The sequence below is a fragment of the Bos mutus genome, chromosome 28 (genome assembly GCF_027580195.1).
Source record: "Bos mutus isolate GX-2022 chromosome 28, NWIPB_WYAK_1.1, whole genome shotgun sequence".
Taxonomy (NCBI): domain Eukaryota; kingdom Metazoa; phylum Chordata; class Mammalia; order Artiodactyla; family Bovidae; genus Bos; species Bos mutus.
In genome coordinates, this window is record NC_091644.1 from 41687512 (window position 1) to 41704858 (window position 17347).

At 49.6% G+C, this 17347-nt stretch overlaps 1 protein-coding gene across 1 annotated transcript in view; it reads right to left on the reverse strand.

Annotated features, from left to right (window-relative positions):
* Nucleotides 1-268: 268 nt before the first annotated feature.
* The window catches only part of TRIM67 (tripartite motif containing 67), a 60783-nt gene continuing 43704 nt past the window's right edge, over nt 269-17347 (reverse strand). Inside the window, 6 exon segments of the mRNA XM_070364579.1 lie at nt 269-334; nt 1922-1959; nt 1962-2083; nt 3881-4184; nt 5529-5667; nt 15721-15866. Of these exon segments, the coding sequence (XP_070220680.1) occupies nt 269-334; nt 1922-1959; nt 1962-2083; nt 3881-4184; nt 5529-5667; nt 15721-15866 (815 nt within the window).

Genomic DNA, 17347 nt, shown 5'->3' on the forward strand with positions numbered 1-17347 from the left:
ACCAAACGAAACCCCAAATACTTCCTCGCTGTCTTGACAAATGTCCTTCTTCGTGTCTGTAATGCCCGGTGGAATGACAGGAAGCACCCATGTTCACCACCCTCTGTGGCCTCAGTGAGCATGGCCTGCAGACATTCTCCGTCCCTCAAAGAAAGCAGGTCTCTAAGATGCTCAGCGGCTGCTGGGTTGCACCCGGGATGTGGCTGTGCTCCCTCAGGGGTTATGTGAGTGCAGTGAGGGACGGCCACGCAGAGCGGGACCTGGCAGGCTAGTTGCCTGACAGCTTTGGCCGCCCCAGGTTCGTTGGCACTTCCAGTCCCGTGTGCAGAGTGACCTGGAAAAGAAGATGTGGTGATCAGGGGCAGAGCGGCCCCGCGAGCCCTCAACGCACACAGCTCAGCAGCTGTGCCCTGCCCTCTGCTCCAGGATCCCCACGGGCAGCGGCCTGGCTTCTCTGTGTTGTGGAATCTGCTATTTATCATGCTTGGCATCACTACCATCAGGCCCAGGAGCTTGCTCCGAGGAGCTCTTCACAGCTCTTTCCTCACAGTGAGAACCGCGTACTGCCTGGTTCCTACGCTGCTCCAGCCTCCATGAGCCTCGAGCCTCGGCAAGCCTGAGGTTCTTTGTTGCAGGAGGAATTTGGCTCAGGATTTATATTTGTTTCTGATTTATTTCCATGGCCGTCTTTCCTTTCCTACATTTATTTTCTTAACCCTGTGTAAGAACAGCTCATACTTTAGGTTGCCTCAGAGCTCTTTTGCAAATGAATGGAGGTACAAATCAATCAAGAGCTTCCCAGGTGGCACTAGTGGTAAAGAACCCATCTGCCAATGCAGGAGACAGAAGAGATGTGGGTTTGATCCCTGGATTGGGAAGATCCCCTGGAGAAGGGCATGGTAAGCCACTCCACTATTCTTGCCTGGAGAATCCCCATGGACAGAGGAGCCTGGCAGACTATATCCCATAGAGTCTCAAAGAGTCAGACAGCTCAGAGACTGAGCACACACATGCACTGATTGATTTGTGCGTGAGTGGATGCTAAGTTCCTTCTGTCGTGTCTAACTCCTTGCAACGCCATGGACTATAGCCAGCCAGGCTCCTCCTCTGACCATGGGGATTCTCCAGGCAAGAATACTGGAGCGGGCTGCTCACTTCTTCTCCAAGGGATCTTCCTGACCCAGGGATTGAACCTACATCTCCTGCATTGGCAGGTGGATTCTCTACCACTGCGCCACCCCACAAATCAATCAATAAAGGATAATACTCAGAGTCAGTGGACACCTTGAAACAGAGCTTTGCCCCAAACCCCATACTTCCCAGGGGAGGAGCCGTGTGTGGGAAACAAAGGCTGGCACACTACCCATGCTTTCCACGCTCCTCTCTGTCCTTCACACCCTCATGGGGCTCCTGAGCAGGTGTCCCCCCAGGACTAGACTCGGCCCTGGGAGGATGCTGGCTTTCTGAGGGAACGAGAGGGGCAGGGATGGGATGGGGGTAAATCCTTAGGCGTGGTCTCTCCCCAGCTATCCCTCCTCTTGGAGGAAAGCCACATGAGGCCCAGCACACACCTGGGCACCAGGGCCCTGCAGGACAGGAGGCACAGACTTTCTGGTCTGGCAGCTTTCCCAGAACATGTTGTCAGGACTTGCCCACCTCCTGCACCCTCGCTGCCCCTCCGTCCCCCTGCTTGTGCACAAACAGCCACGTTAGAGCCTCTGCTGCTTTCAAGGGGCCAAGTAAGGATTCATCACGCCGGAGGAGACTGTCTCCAGGCGAGGCCCGGGTGGGCAGTAGGTAAGCTCCTGGCTGGGCAGCCATCAGCTTCTTTAGAGCCCTCTTTGTCCAGCACACTGTGGAGGCCCGCGGGCAGTGGGGGTTGGGGCCAGCAAGGGGCCCTGGCCCGAAAGGTGTGCGGTACCTGAACGTTCCGGTTGAGGCTGAGGGCTGGCATGAAGACCCGTCCACGTGGCTGAAGGCCGTGGGGCCCTGCTGCTGCCCGTTGATGAAGAAGGTCAGAGTGTGCTTATTCAGGTCCAGCAGCACGCCCACGGTGGCCCCCTTGCACACGCCGCCTTCCGTCCTGGGGAGAGAAGCCGGGGTGGAGGTGAGGACAGGAGGATCAGCTGAAGGCTGCTGGGGACCCGACCCCCTCGCCTGGAAACACAGTGGAGCAGGGAGCCGGTCATCCCCCAGAACCCGCCGTAGAGCAAAGGACTACAATCGGGACCCTCGTGGTGAATGTTGTGACACTGCATCTCATGGTGGTTTGGATTCGCATCCACTGGGTGGGGCGAGTCTCTGGGTGGGCGTCACCCTCACCTGTCTCCTTCCCGGGGGTGGGCGGGCCGAGTCCGTTAGACTCTCTCCTCCCTTAGCTGACGTGGAGGTCCGCCTTGACACAGGCGGCTCTGCTCTGATCAGAAAACCGCTATTGTCCTTTCCTGATGGGGAACGAGCTGGTCAGCTGGAGAGCTGATCAGCGGATGGTGGGCTGAGAGCACGGGAAACGGCGAGGAGTGCTGGGTGGGTGTCGTCAGAGGGCAGAGCAGGACCCGGGGCCGGACACTGCTGGTGGGAGTGGGACTTGCGAGTGGGCCTGTGGTGCTGTTCAGACACCTACCAACAGGTGGCGGTAAGGACCTGCCTGAGGCACAGGAAGGAGGCCCACCCAGCGCCTCCCCCGGGTCTCCTGGCCCAGCCCAGCCCCCTCTCCACCCTTCCCCTAGAACTGGAGCCTGGGTCCTGAGTTAAACCCTGACACCATGCCTAATTAGCCCCAAGACTTGGACATTAACCTTGAGCCCTGATCTCATAATCTGCCAAATGGTGATAACAATCAAACTTTGCTGAGGCCCAAACGAAATCCCATGAGCCAGGTGCTTCCCACAGCACAAAGTAGGCTGTTGATAGATGCTCCTTGTCAGTCTCACCCCAGGGTATCTAGGCCCCCGCTTGGCCTGAGCAAGCAGAGAGGGCGCTGCTGGGCCTGGACCCAGTCCCCAGGTGGCATGGGAGTAGACCGCCGGGCAGGCACAGGGCCAGGCCGCCCAGCCCCCGGGGAGGAGCTGCCTGCTGTCACCCCAGGCCTGTGGAGAGGGGGTCACAGCTGCTGAAAAGGCTGACAGTAGGAGTCCCATCTGCCTTCAGCCCCCGGGGACCCTCCGGCAAGTCCCTGTCCCAGGCCAGGACTCCTGGGGCCATCAGCAGGAGCACTGAGGTGGGCCGGGAGCTCTGAGAGCCCCTGGAGTTGACCCAGCCCAGCACTGCAGTCCAGGGGAGTTGGTTCCTCGGCGCCTCTCGCCTCTCCCAGCAGGGGTGACGGCCCTCAGCAGACTGGGAAGGAGACCCCACAGTGAGGAGGTGGCTAGGAGGGCCACAACCCTCCGGTACTGGGGCCAGGTTCTCCCCCGGGATTCGAGTTTCCCGTGTCTGGCTTGGTGACCCCACTCTCCCAGGCCAGCCTCAGGGCAAGGCAGTGCTGGGGCTGCCCGGGTCAGAGCCGGCCACAGTGAATGCCCCGGGGGCGCTGCACCCCCTCCCTGCCTGTTTCAAGCCCCTGCGGTTGTGTGTGGGGAGCTCCGTGGTGACTCAGGCTGGGCTGAGGGGTGTGGAGGAGAGTGGAGCAGAGCCTGGAGGAGACTGGAGCCCAGGGCTGGTGAGCTTGGCCTCGGGGCTCGCTGAGCGGCCTGCACACCCACCAGCTCCACACTCCATCATATGCTCCCATTTGGGCTGCAGGCCAGCGGTCACGTCTCCCTGGGAACTGGACACCAAAGTGGTCAAGGACACTGCCCCCCACCACGTCCTGATGAATTTGGAAAGGGCAGGAGGACCCGGACCCCAAGCCTCACGTTGGGGGAGAGCAGGGGGCACGCACCTGTTGGTGTGAGAGTTGCAGTGCATGAACCAGCTGCGGTTGTTGTCCACGTACATGGCCCAGGCCTTGTCATCCTTGCCCAGCATCATGTCCTTGACCACGCTGGCCCTGGCCACCCCAAAGGCGGGGTCCGGGTGGTTGTCATACCGGTCCACGTGCAGCTCCCAGTAGTGCGCGCCCTTGGAGAAGGCCGCCGTGCCCAGCACCACCCGGTCGTCGTAGCTGCTGCAGGTGGCCGTCTGATTGTCGTTGGACAAAATGATGTCCCGGTGCCCAGAGTTGGGGTCAAATGTGAACCAGGCCACTGGAAAGGAAGGGGCGGGCGAGAGGGTCAGGGTTGGGGTGAGCTTGCCAGCAGCCTCTGACCTGGGCTCGCAGACGGACTCACTGACATCTCTCAGGAAGCGGGCACACGGCGTTGAGTGTTCTTCCCTGCTCAAGTCACACACGCACGCATGCACATACACATTCATGCTCTCTCCTCTCATCCAAGTGCCCAATCCCATGACCCCAGCTGGGCCAAGTACACAGACACCCAGGCCCCCACCTACATGCTCTCATGGAATCTTGGTTTCTACAGCACTCACGCACATTTTGGGTGCTAATAAGAGTGAGGATATGCATCCAGCCCCATGTCATGGAAGAGAGACTCGAGAGGCAGAGAGGTGAAGTGGGGTCACCAAAGCTCCCTGCGCTCTGTCATCCACCTACAGCCTGCTGGCAGGTGAGGGCTTCTAGGGGCACACAGCTGGGGAGCCCACTCCTGGGACAGCACCATCTGCTCATCCCTGGGGGGCGGTTCAGGCTGTCCTGTGTTCCTCAGGGCAGCCAGAGGATGGGCTGGGATAAGTGAAAGTGCTAGTTGCTCAGTCACATCCAATTCTTCGTGACAGTATGGACTGTAGCCCACCAGCCTCCTCTGTCCATGGGCTTCTCCAGGCAAGACTACTGCAGTGGGCATGCCCTCCCTCCAGGCAATCTTCCTGACCCAGGGATCGAAACTGCATCTCTTGTGTCTCTTGCATTGCAGGTGGATTCTTTACCTGCTGAGCCATCAGGGAAGCCCTGGGACAAACGTTGACAGTAACACAGGGCTGGTACCCTCCAGGGACCCCTGAGGCCTGATAGGTACGTGTTCGATGTAGCAGATCAGACCCTACATCACCCCTCGACGCTTAGGATTCACATGATCAAAATCCAGCAGAGTGTGGATGTGCTCTGATTGCCTGCATCCTGAAAGGACACAGCGAGGTCTGCAGCACTCAGATCTGAGCTCTGGTACGGGGTGCTCGAGGGGCAAGTTCCTCCTGGCAGCCTCCTGCCTTCTTGTCTCTGGGACATCCCACCCACTCTTGGCCCCTTGGAAGTGAGACTACACAGGGAGTGTAATCTCCCTGTGCCTCTCAGCCTCCAGTCTCACTTTCCAGATCCAGCAAGTGGGGTGAAGGAATGTCTCCTTCCTTTGTGATGGGCGGGCGGGGAGCAAGGTGAGCAGATCAGGGGCAGGGCTGGAGGAGATGGATTAACCCAGCTGCCACCTCTTTCCTTTACCCCTGATGCCTCCCTCACCAGCAACTCAGATATTCCCTGCCCATCTGTCACGTGGGCTGGGCCTGAATCTGTTTCCCCTGAGACACCCAGTACTCACCGTCGGATGTCTGCAGGACCACAGTCTTACTGTAGGGCCCAACGCCAGAGGAGTTGAAAGCCTTAACCCTGGCATTGTATGTGCTGTTGAAGTGAAGGCCGTCGATGGTGCACAGGGTCTCCTTGCCAACATACACCTCCTGGAAGAGACACAGACCACTCATCAGGTGCCCCTGTTATGCAGAAAATTTCGCTTAGCCACATGTTGCATCGAAAGTGCTATCATCCCAAGAGTGCTATTTTTAAAATTAATTAATTTTAATTGGAGATAATTACTTTACACTATTGTGGTGGTTTTTGCCATACACTGACATGAATCAGCCACGGGTATACATGTGTCTCCCTGTCCTGAACCCCGCTTCCGCCTCCCTCCCCATCCCATCCTTCTGGGGTGTCCCAGTGCACCAGCACTGAGTGTCTGGTTTCATGCATCAAACTTGGACTGGACATATATTTCACATGTGGTAATATGCATGCTTCAATGCTCTTCTCTCAAATCATCCCACCCTGTCTTCCACAGATTGCAAAAGTCTGTTCTTTATATCTATTTCTCTTTTGCTGTCTTGCATACAGGATTATCATTACTATCTTTCTAAACCCTATATATATGCACTCAGTTCAGTTCAGTCACTCAGTCATGTCTGACTCTTTGAAACCCCATTAACTGCGGCACGCCAGGCCTCCCTGTCCATCACCAACTCCCAGAGTTTACTCAAACTCATGTCCATTAAGTCGCTGATGCCATCCAGCCATCTCATCCTCTGTCGTCCCCTTCTCTTCCCACCTTCAATCTTTCCCAGCATCAGGATCTTTCCAAATGAGTCAGTTCTTCCAATCAGGTGGCCAAAGTATTGGAGTTTCAGCGGCAGCATCAGTCCTTCCAATGAATATTCAGGAGTGATCTTCTTTAGGATGGACTGGTTGGATCTCCTTGCAGTCCAAGGGACTCTCAAGAGTCTTCTCCAACACCACAGTTCAAAACCATCAATTCTTCAGCACTCAGCTTTCTTTATAGTCCAATTCTCACATCCACACATGACTACTAGAAAAACCATAGCCTTGACTAGATGAACCTTTGTTGGCAAAGTAATGCTTCTGTTTTTTAATAAGCTGTCTAGGTTGGTCATAACTTTTCTTCCAAGGAGTAAGCGTCTTTTAATTTCATGGCTGCAGTCACCATCTACATTGATTTTGGAGCCCCCCAAAATAAAGTCTGTCACTGTTTCCACTTTTTCCTCATCTATTTGCTGTGAAGTGATGGGACCAGATGCCATGATCTTAGTTTTCTGAATGTTGAATTTTAAGCCAACTTTTTCACTCTCCTCTCTCACTTTGATCAAGAGGCTCTTTAGTTCTTCACTTTCTGCCATAAGGGTGTATGGTATTCTCTTTCTAACTCATTTCATGCTATATAATAAGCACCGACCAGTAATGTTGAAGAAGCTGGAGCTGAACAGTTCTTTGAAGACCTACAAGACCTTCTAGAACTAACACCCAAAAAAGATGTCCTTTTCATTATAGGGGACTGGAATGCAAATGTAGAAAGTCAAGAAATACCTGGAGTAAAAGGCGAATTTGGCCTTGAAGTACGGAATGAAGCAGGGCAAAGGCTAATAGAGTTTTGCCAAGAGAACACACTGGTCATAGCAAACACCCTCTTCCAACAACAAAAGAGATGACTCTACACATGGACATCACCAGATGGTCAACAGCAAAATCAGATTGATTATATTATTTGCAGCCAAAGATGGAGAAGCTCTATACAGTCAGCAAAAACAAGACTGGGAGCTGACTGTGGCTCAGATCATGAACTTCTTATTGCCAAATTCAGACTGAAATTGAAGAAAGTGGGGAAAACCACTAGACCATTCAAGTATGAACTAAATCAAATTCCTTACAATTATACAGTAGAAGTGACAAATAGATTCAAGGGATTAGGTCTGATAGACAGAGTGCCTGAAGAACTACGGATGGAGGTTCATGACATTATACAGGAGACAGGGATCAAGACCATCCCCATGGAAAATAAATGTAAAAAGACAAAATGGTTGTCTGAGGAGGCCTTACAAATAGCTGTGAAAAGGAGAGAAGTGAAACGCAAAGGAGAAAAGGAAAGATATACCCATTTGAATACAAGTAGAGATAAGAAAGCCTTCCTCAGTGATCAATGCAAAGAAATAGAGGAAAACAATAGAATGGGACTAGAGATATCTCTAAGAAAATTAGAGATACCAAGGGAACATTTCATGCAAAGATGGGCTCAATAAAAGACAGAAATGGTATGAACCTAACAGAAGCAGAAGATATTAAGAAGAGGTAGCAAGAGCACACAGAAGAACTATACTAAAAAGATCTTCATGACACAGATAACCACGATGGTGTGATCACTCACCTAGAACCAGATATCCTGGAATGTGAAGTCAAGTGGGCTTTTAGGAAGCATCACTATGAACAAAGCTAGTGGAGGTGATGGAATTCCAGTTGAGCTATTTCAAATCCTAAAAGATGATACTGTGAGAGTGCTGCACTCACTATGCCAGCAAATTTGGAAAACAGCAGTGGCCATAACACTGGAAAAGATCAGTTTTCATTCCAGTCCTAAAGAAGGGCAATGCCAAAGAATGTTCAAACTACTGTACAATTGCATTCATCTCACACGCTAGCAAAGTAATGCTCAAAATTCTTCAAGCCAGGCTTCAACAGTACATGAACTTCCAGATGTTCAAGCTGGATTTAGAAAAGGCAGAGGAACCAGAGATCAAATTGCCAAATCTGCTGGATCATCTAAAAGGCAAGAGAGTTCCAGGAAAACATCTATTTCTGCTTTATTGACTATGCCAAAGCCTTTGACTGTGTGGATCACAATAAACTGGAAAATTCTTCAAGAGATAGGAATACCAGACCGTCTGATCTGCCTCCTGAGAAATCTGTATGCAGGTCAAGAAGCAACAGTTAGAACTGGACATGGAACAACAGACTGGTTCCAAACTGGGAAAGAGTACATCAAGGCTGTATACTATCACCCTGCTTATTTAACTTATATGCAGACTACATCATGAGAAATGCTGGACTGGCTGAAGCACAAGCTGGAATCAAGATTCCTGGGAGAAATATCAATAACCTCAGATATGCAGATGACACCACCCTTATGACAGAAAGTGAAGAAGAACCAAAGAGTCTCTTGATCAAAGTGAAAGAGGAGAGTGAATAAGTTGGCTTAAAACTCAACATTCAGAAAACTAAGATCATGGCATCTGGTCTCATCACTTCATGGAAAATAAATGGGGAAACAATGGAAACAGTGACAGACTTTATTTTGGGGGGCTCCAAAATCACTGCAGATGGTGACTACAGCCATGAAAATAAAAGACGCTCGCTCCTTGGAAGAAAAGTTATGATCATCCTAGACAGCATGTTAAAAAGCAGAGACATTACTTTGCTGACAAAACTCCGCTAGTCAAAGCAATGGTTTTTCCAGTGGTCATTTATGGATGTGAGAGTTGGACTATAAAGAAAGCTGAGCACCAAATAATTGATGGTTTTGAACTGTGGTGTTGGAGAAGACTCTTGAGAGTCCCTTGGACTGCAAGGAGATCCAACCAGTCCATCCTAAAGGAAATCAGTCCTGAATATTCATTGGAAGGACTGATGCTGAAGCTGAAACTCCAATACTTTGGCCACTTGATGCAAAGAACTGACTCATTTGAAAAGACCCTGATTGAAGATTGAAGGTGGGAGGAGAAGGGGATGACAGAGGATGAGATGGTTGGATGGCATCACTTACTCAGTGGACATGAGTTTGAGTAAGCTCCAGGAGTTGGTGATGGACAGGGAAGCCTGCCATCCTGCAGTCCATGGGCTCACAAAGAGTTGGACGTGACTGAGCAGCTGAACTGAACGGAATAGGCTCCAGTTTCATCCACCTCATTAGAACTGACTCAAATGAGTTCTTTTTAATAGCTGAGTAATATTCCAATATGCTACTGGAGATCAGTGGAGAAATAACTCCAGAAAGAATGAAGGGATGGAGCCAAAGCAAAAAAAATACCCAGCTATGAATGTGACTGGTGAAAGAAGCAAGGGCCGATGCTGTAAAGAGCAATATTGCATAGGAACCTGGAATGTCAGGTCCATGAATCAAGGCAAACTGGAAGTGTTCAAACAAGAGATGGCAAGAGTGAATGTCAACATTCTAGGAATCAGCGAACTGAAATGGACTGGAATGGGTGAATTTAACTCAGATGACCATTATATCTACTACTGCAGGCAGGAATCCCTCAGAAGAAATGGAGTGGCCATCATGGTCAACAAAAGAGTCTGAAATTCAGTACTTGGATGCAATGTCAAAAACAACAGAATGATCTCTGTTCGTTTCCAAGGCAAACCATTCAGTATCACAGTAATCCAAGTCTATGCCCCAACCAGTAACGCTGAAGAAGCTGAAGTTGAACGGTTCTATGAAGACCTACAAGACCTTTTAGAACTAACACCCCAAAAAGATGTCCTTTTCATTATAGGGGACTGGAATGCAACAGTAGGAAGTCAAGAAACACCTGGAGTAACAGGTAAATTTGGCCTTGGAATACAGAATGAAGCAGAGCAAAGACTAATAGAGTTTTGCCAAGAAAATGCACTGGTCATAACAAACACCCTCTTCCAACAACACAAGAGAAGACTCTATACATGGACATCACCAGATGGTCAACACCAAAATCAGACTGATTATATTATTTGCAGCCAAAGATGGAGAAGCTCTATACAGTCAGCAAAAACAAGACCAGGAGCTGACTGTGGCTCAGACAATGAACTCCTTATTGCCAAATTCAGACTTAAATTGAAGAAAGTAGGGAAAACCACTAGACCATTCAGGTATGACCTAAATCAAATCCCTTATGATTATACAGTGGAAGTGAGAAACAGATTTAAGGGCCTAGATCTGATAGATAGAGTGCCTGATGAACTATGGAATGAGGTTCGTGACATTGGACAGGAGACAGGGATCAAGACCATCCCCATGGAAAAGAAATGCAAAAAAGCAAAATGGCTGTCTGGGGAGGCCTTACAAATAGCTGTGAAAAGAAGAGAAGCAAAAAGCAAAGGAGAAAAGGAAAGATATAAACATCTGAATGCAGAGTTCCAAAGAAGAGCAAGAAGAGATAAGAAAGCCTTCTTCAGCGATCAGTGCAAAGAAATAGAGGAAAACAACAGAATGGGTAAGACTAGAGATCTCTTCAAGAAAATCAGAGATACCAAAGGAACATTTCATGCAAAGATGGGCTCAATAAAGGACAGAAATGGTATGGACCTAACAGAAGCAGAAGATATTAAGAAGAGGTGGCAAGAATACATAGAAGAACTGAAAAAAAAAGATCTTCACGACCCAGATAATCACGATGGTGTGATCACTCACCTAGAGCCAGACATCCTGGAATGTGAAGTCAAGTGGGCCTTAGAAAGCATCACTACGAACAAAGCTAGCTCAGGTGATGGAATTCCAGTTGAGCTATTTCAAATCCTGAAAGATGATGCTGTGAAAGTGCTGCACTCAATATGCCAGCAAATTTGGAAAACTCAGCAGTGGCCACAGGACTGGAAAAGGGCAGTTTTCATTCCAATCCCAAAGAAAGGCAATGCCAAAGAATGCTCAAACTACCACACAATTGCACTCATCTCACACGCTAGTAAAGTAATGCTCAAAATTCTCCAAGCCAGGCTTAAGCAATATGTGAACCGTGAACTTCCAGATGTTCAAGCTGGTTTTAGAAAAGGCAGAGGAACCAGAGATCAAATTGCCAACATCTGCTGGATCATCAAAAAAGCAAGAGAGTTCCAGAAAAGCATCTATTTCTGCTTTATTGACTATGCCAAAGCCTTTGACTGTGTGGATCACAATAAACTGGAAAATTCTGAAAGAGATGGGAATACCAGACCACCTGATCTGCCCCTTGAGAAATTTGTATGCAGGTCAGGAAGCAACAGTTAGAACTGGGCATGGAACAACAGACTGGTTCCAAATAGGAAAAGGAGTTCGTCAAGGCTGTATATTGTCACCCTGCTTATTTAACTTATATGCAGAGTACATCATGAGAAATGCTGGACTGGAAGAAACACAAGCTAGAATCAAGATTGCTGGGAGAAATATCAATAACCTCAGATATGCAGATGACACCACCCTTATGGCAGAAAGTGAAGAGGAACTAAAAAGCCTCTTGATGAAAGTGAAAGTGGAGAGTGAAAAAGTTGGCTTAAAGCTCAACATTCAGAAAACGAAGATCATGGCATCCGGTCCAATCACTTCATGGGAATAGTTGGGGAAACAGTGGAAATAGTGTCAGATTTTATTTTTTTGGGCTCCAAAATCACTGCAGATGGTGACTGCAGCCATGAAATGAAAAGACGCTTACTCCTTGGAAGGAAAGTTATGACCAACCTAGATAGCGTATTCAAAAGCAGAGACATTACTTTGCCAACAAAGGTTCGTCTAGTCAAGGCTATGGTTTTTCCAGTGGTCATATATGGATGTGAGAGTTGGACTATGAAGAAGGCTGAGCACCGAAGAATTGATGCTTTTGAACTGTGGTGTTGGAGAAGACTCTTGGGAGTCCCTTGGACTGCAAGGAGATCCAACCAGTCCATTCTGAAGGACATCAGCCCTGGGTTTCTTTGGAAGGAATGATGCTAAAGCTGAAACTCCAGTACTTTGGCCACCTCATGTGAAGAGTTGACTCATTGGAAAAGACTCTGATGCTGGGAGGGATTGGGGGCAAGAGGACAAGGGGATGACAGAGGATGAGATGGCTAGATGGCATCACTGACTCGATGGACGTGAGTCTGAGTGAACTCCGGGAGTTGGTGATGGACAGGGAGGCCTGGCATGCTTCGAATCATGGGGTGGCAAAGAGTCGGACATGACTGAGCGACTGATCTGATCTGATCTGATCTGAATATTCCATTGTGTATATGTACCACAGCTTTCTTATCCATTCATCTGCCAGTGGACATCTAGGTTGCTTCCATATCCTATCTATTGTAAGCAGTTCTGCGATGAACACTGGAGTACACAAGTCTCTTTCAATTCTGGTTTCCTCGGTGTGTATGCCCAGCAGTGGGATTGCTGGGTCGTTTGGCAGTTCTATTTCCAGTTTTTTAAGGAATCTCCACACTGTTCTCCATAGTGGTTGTACTAGTTTGCATTCCCACCAACAGTGTAAGAGACTTCCCTTTTTTCCACACCCTCTCCAGGATTTATTGTTTGTAGGCTTTTGGATAGCAGCCATTCTGACTGGCGTGAGATGGTACCTCATTGTGGTTTTGATTTGCATTTCTCTGATCATGAGTGATGTTGAGCATCTTTTCATGTGTTTGTTAGCCATCTGTATATCTTCTTTGGAGAAATGTCTGTTTAGTTCTTTGACCCATTTTTTGATTGGGTCATTTATTTTTCTGGTATTGAGCTGCATGAGCTGCTTGTATATTTTTGAGATTAATTAATTCTTTGCCAGTTGTTTCATTTGCAATGATTTTCTCCCATTCTGAAGGCTGTCTTTTCACCTTACTTATAGTTTCCTTTGTTGTGCCAAAGCTTTGAACTTCAATTAGGTCCCATTTGTTTATTTTTGCTTTTTATTTCCATTACCCAAGAGTGATATTAATAAGTAGATTTGGGGTGAGTGGTGGCTGGATTTCAGGGCACGTCCAAGTTGAACACAAACCCTTAGTGGTAGCTGATGGGCCCCTCTGCTGTGAAGGTATGGGGTGCAGTAGCTGTGATGCTGCCTGAGAATGTCCTGCCTCTTCAGAGGGTGGTTCTCATGGGTAGGACTCTGGAGCCCAAAGATGGGGGTGCACAAAACGGTTGGAGCAAGAGGAGATCATCAGTTTTCAATGGGAATTTAAGCTGGAAAACATGAACTAAGCATCGAAGTAGACAAAATAAACAATATTTGAAAAGGAAGCATCATCACACATGATGGAAAAAGCAGACGGAGGAAGGGCGTGCTCAAGCACAGGTGGTTCAAGTTGATTTGGCCACTTCTGGAGTGAGAGGGCCACTCCACCTCCTCCCACCTCTCCCACTGCTGAGGCTGGCATCTTCCAACTCCTTGGGCCTCCTGGAGCTGCTTTTCTCCTGGTTTCCCAGAGGGTGGGGCATTTCTGCATCGGACCCCAAAGGTCCTTTTCTAGAGCATTTACTTCAAACTTAATTTGTCCCGTTAACTGCCCCCAAATACATAGTCTTACACCTCACTTTTGTCATTACATAAAATGTCATTCCTGGGCTTCCCTTAGGCTCAGGGATGAAGAATCTGCCTGCCAATGTAGGAAACACGAGTCCGACCACTGGTCTGGGAAGATCCCACACGCCGTGGAACAGCTAAACCCATGTGCTGCAATTACTGAGCCTGTGCTCTCTAGAGCCTATGTGTTGCAACTCCTGAGCCACGTGCCTCAGAGCCTGTGCTCTGCAACAACAGAAGCCACTGCAGTGAGAGCTGGTGTACCACAACTAGAGAGAAGCCTCTGCTCACCACAACTAGAGAATGCCCGTGCCGAAAGGAAGACCCAGCACAGCCTGATTAAATAAAGTTGTAAAACACTATTCCTGCTTGTTTACTTGGGGGTGTTAGTCTTCGTTTGTTTTTTTGAGTTATTGATAATAATAGCTGTGTGCCAGCTATCATTGTATAAGGCATCTTAATCCTTACACAACCCTGGGACATTGCTATTATTTTTTATGTTTTACTCACAAGGACACTCAGAGAGGGCAGGAAACTTGCCCAAGATCACAGTCAATCCATTTAGAAGCCAGGGTTTAAATCCAGGTCTGTCTGCGTTAAGTCCACGATTTTCCCACCATGACACACTGTCCCTCCGAAACTCGAGCCCTTGGCTCCAGCTTCTATTAATGGTCACGTCTCAAAGGGGAGAAGCCACTGAGCTCTGCGGCTTCTTCTTTTTTGGGGGTAAATATTTATTTACTTATTTGGTTTCACTGGGTGTCAATTGTGGCACATGGGATCTTCAGCTGTGGCTCACGGGCTTAGCTACTCCTCAGCACGTGGGATCTAGTTTCCCATGTCCCCTGCAGATTCCTAACCACTGACTACCAGGGAAGTACTGGTGGCTTCTTTTCCTTCATCCCATTTCAAAACCATAAACTGTCTTCCTGGTTTCTGGTTAGTCAAGGAACTCTGTTAGTTCCTCGCTCATTTGCATGACCAGACAGTGTATGACCTGCTCTTCCTGACCAATGTGACATCAGCTTCTCTCTTCCCTAAAGAGCCCATATTCCCAGGGACTCAATTTTCCCTCATGGAGTACTACAACTCTGGCATTCACAAAACAAAAAAATGAAAAGACACAGGCGTAAATCCTGTTGAGGAAAACAAAAGGAACACTGACTCTGGTAAGATTCCTTGAATGGGTACCAGTTCCAGGAGAAGAAGTATGAGAATTGTTATGATTGCTCTGGTTTGATAGAATGAGTCTTTATTTAGTCTCTTGGGGACAGAAAGGTGAAGCTCTAAGAAGAGCCAGAGTTTGTGCTTCCTGGAGTTCATTGTCAACAAAATTACTGGACAGGGGTCTGAACTCCACTGTGATGTCTCGGTAGAGCTCTGTTGGGGGGATGGGGTGGGGAGCTGTCAGGGTTCCCACCACAGGGTGAGACTGGAAGATACATTTCTGACTCACTAAGGGTCTGTACTCTCCCCATGTATTTCATCACTGGGGACCTGAACGTAGATCATCACCCAAACCCTACAACCGTTTTTGATGTGTCTTCCCGTGCAGATCACCTTGCCAGATGAGCTAATTAGTGAACGGGGCAGGGCAGTTGTGTGGGAACACTGAGGGAGTAGGAGGCTGCTTGGGGGGGATGTGTGGGAGGGCATTGACGAGATACTGCTGGGTCAGCTGGGAAACAGGTCTGTGTGGGGGACACCTTTTCTGAGCTCTGCCTTGGCCTCCGACCTGCGTCAGTCTTCACAGAAAAGCCATCCTGAACTTTCTCTGCCTGCCCAGACCTAGCTCTCGGTAGAGAGACCCCCTGCGTGTCCCATGAGCCCAGGCCCACCAGTCCTGCGTTCTTGGGACTGATAACTCTGTTATCAGAGTTAGGGGCAGCCACACGGAGTGGCCCAGAGGCTGGGACAGTGCGAGCCTCGCCCCCCGCCCCCCGCAGCAGGCCTCACCCGGAACTGCCCCCCGTCGCCGTCGTCTAGCTCCAGGATGTAGCCGTCCACGGGGCTGTGGGTGAAGGGCGGTGTCCTCCAGGCCAGCGTGACGCTGTTGTTCCGGGTGCAGCACTTCTCCAGCTGCAACAGGGGCACGGGCGGCACTGTGACGGGACAGGCGGGCTTCAGTGTGCACACCCTGCAGGGCACCCCAGAGGGAAGGCGACCACCTGCGCCACTCCCTGCTGCTTGTATGCACACTCTGTGGGCCTCCTAGCCTGGGAGGGGGGTCCTGGGATTTGAGGCCAGGAGAGACTCAGAGACGTGGCAGTTGCTGCTACCCCTCTGAGTCTGGAGCCCTGAGGACAAGGTGTCCTCTCCCCACTGGCCCACTGAGTATCACTGGTTTTGATTCTGACCCACGAGCGGCTCCCTAGGACTTGCAGCAGAGCCTGACCGCCTGTGCCTCCCAGCACGGCAAGGCCTCTGCATACCCTCTGCATGGAGTCACGTGCAGCTCACACCTGGGGCCCGTGAAGTTGTGGTTGGGGGTGGGCAACAGGCAAAACACAGAGACACATTGAAACCTTTGTCTGGGAGTGTTTTAAAGGCCTAGGGAACTAGATCCTGGAAGGTGAGGCAATCTTAGAGTATGGGACAATCTACCCATGGAATTAGGGATTCAAGTCAAGTGTATCATCAGTTCTATCAAGGTGAGCTCGGGAGTATCTTTTTATTCTCTAGTTGTCTTCAGGCTCAAGAGATTTTAGAAATATAGTCTATGCTGGGGCTTCCCAGGTGACGTTAGTGATAAAGAACTTGCCTGCCAATGCAGGAGACATAAGAGACTTGGGTTCCATCCCTGGGTTGGGAAGTTCCCCTGGAAGGGGGCACGGCAACCCACTTTAGTATTCTTGCCTGGAGAATCCTATGGACAGAGGAGCCTGGTGGGCTATGGTCCATAGGGTTGCAAAGAGGTGGACATAACTGAAGCGATTTAGCATGCATGCATGCATAGTCCCTGCTGACATTTTTCAAAGGGAACACTGCAACATGAGTTTTTGTAAAAACTACAGATTTCCATTTGGGTCCAGATGTTAGGGCACCATCTTCCACATTTTGGTGGACAGTTTAGTGGGGTGTGAGCACTGTCTGTTATGGATGTCATCTCAGGGCTGGCTCCATGCAGACTGGCCCCAGGACCCTGGGTTATCAGTGTGGAAGGAGTCCTCTCTGCATCCCTGGGCACTGCTTCTCGCTTTTCCACTTCCTCTGTGAATTCCACCACCCCACCCTGTCAGGAGCAGCTCCAAGCGGCCTCTTTCAGCAACCCCACCTTCCAGAGCCCCAACTCCTGCCAGGCTTATTCTGTTCCCAGAACCACGCCTCATTCACACCTGGGGCAGATGACATTTCCAAACCTTACCTCAGGTGCAAACTGAGTGTGGGAGTGAGCACAGAGATTGGGTGTCTTCGGTTTAAAAATGGCCACATACTTTGCAAGTGAGCATTTTCCTGAGTTCACAGCTTCTGAACTGTGGTGCTCAGCTCTTTGATATATTGGTTAAAAAAAACAAACCCCCAAAGAGTTTTATTCCCTCCACTGCTGCTGCTTCTGCTAAGTCGCTTCAGTCGTGTCCGACTC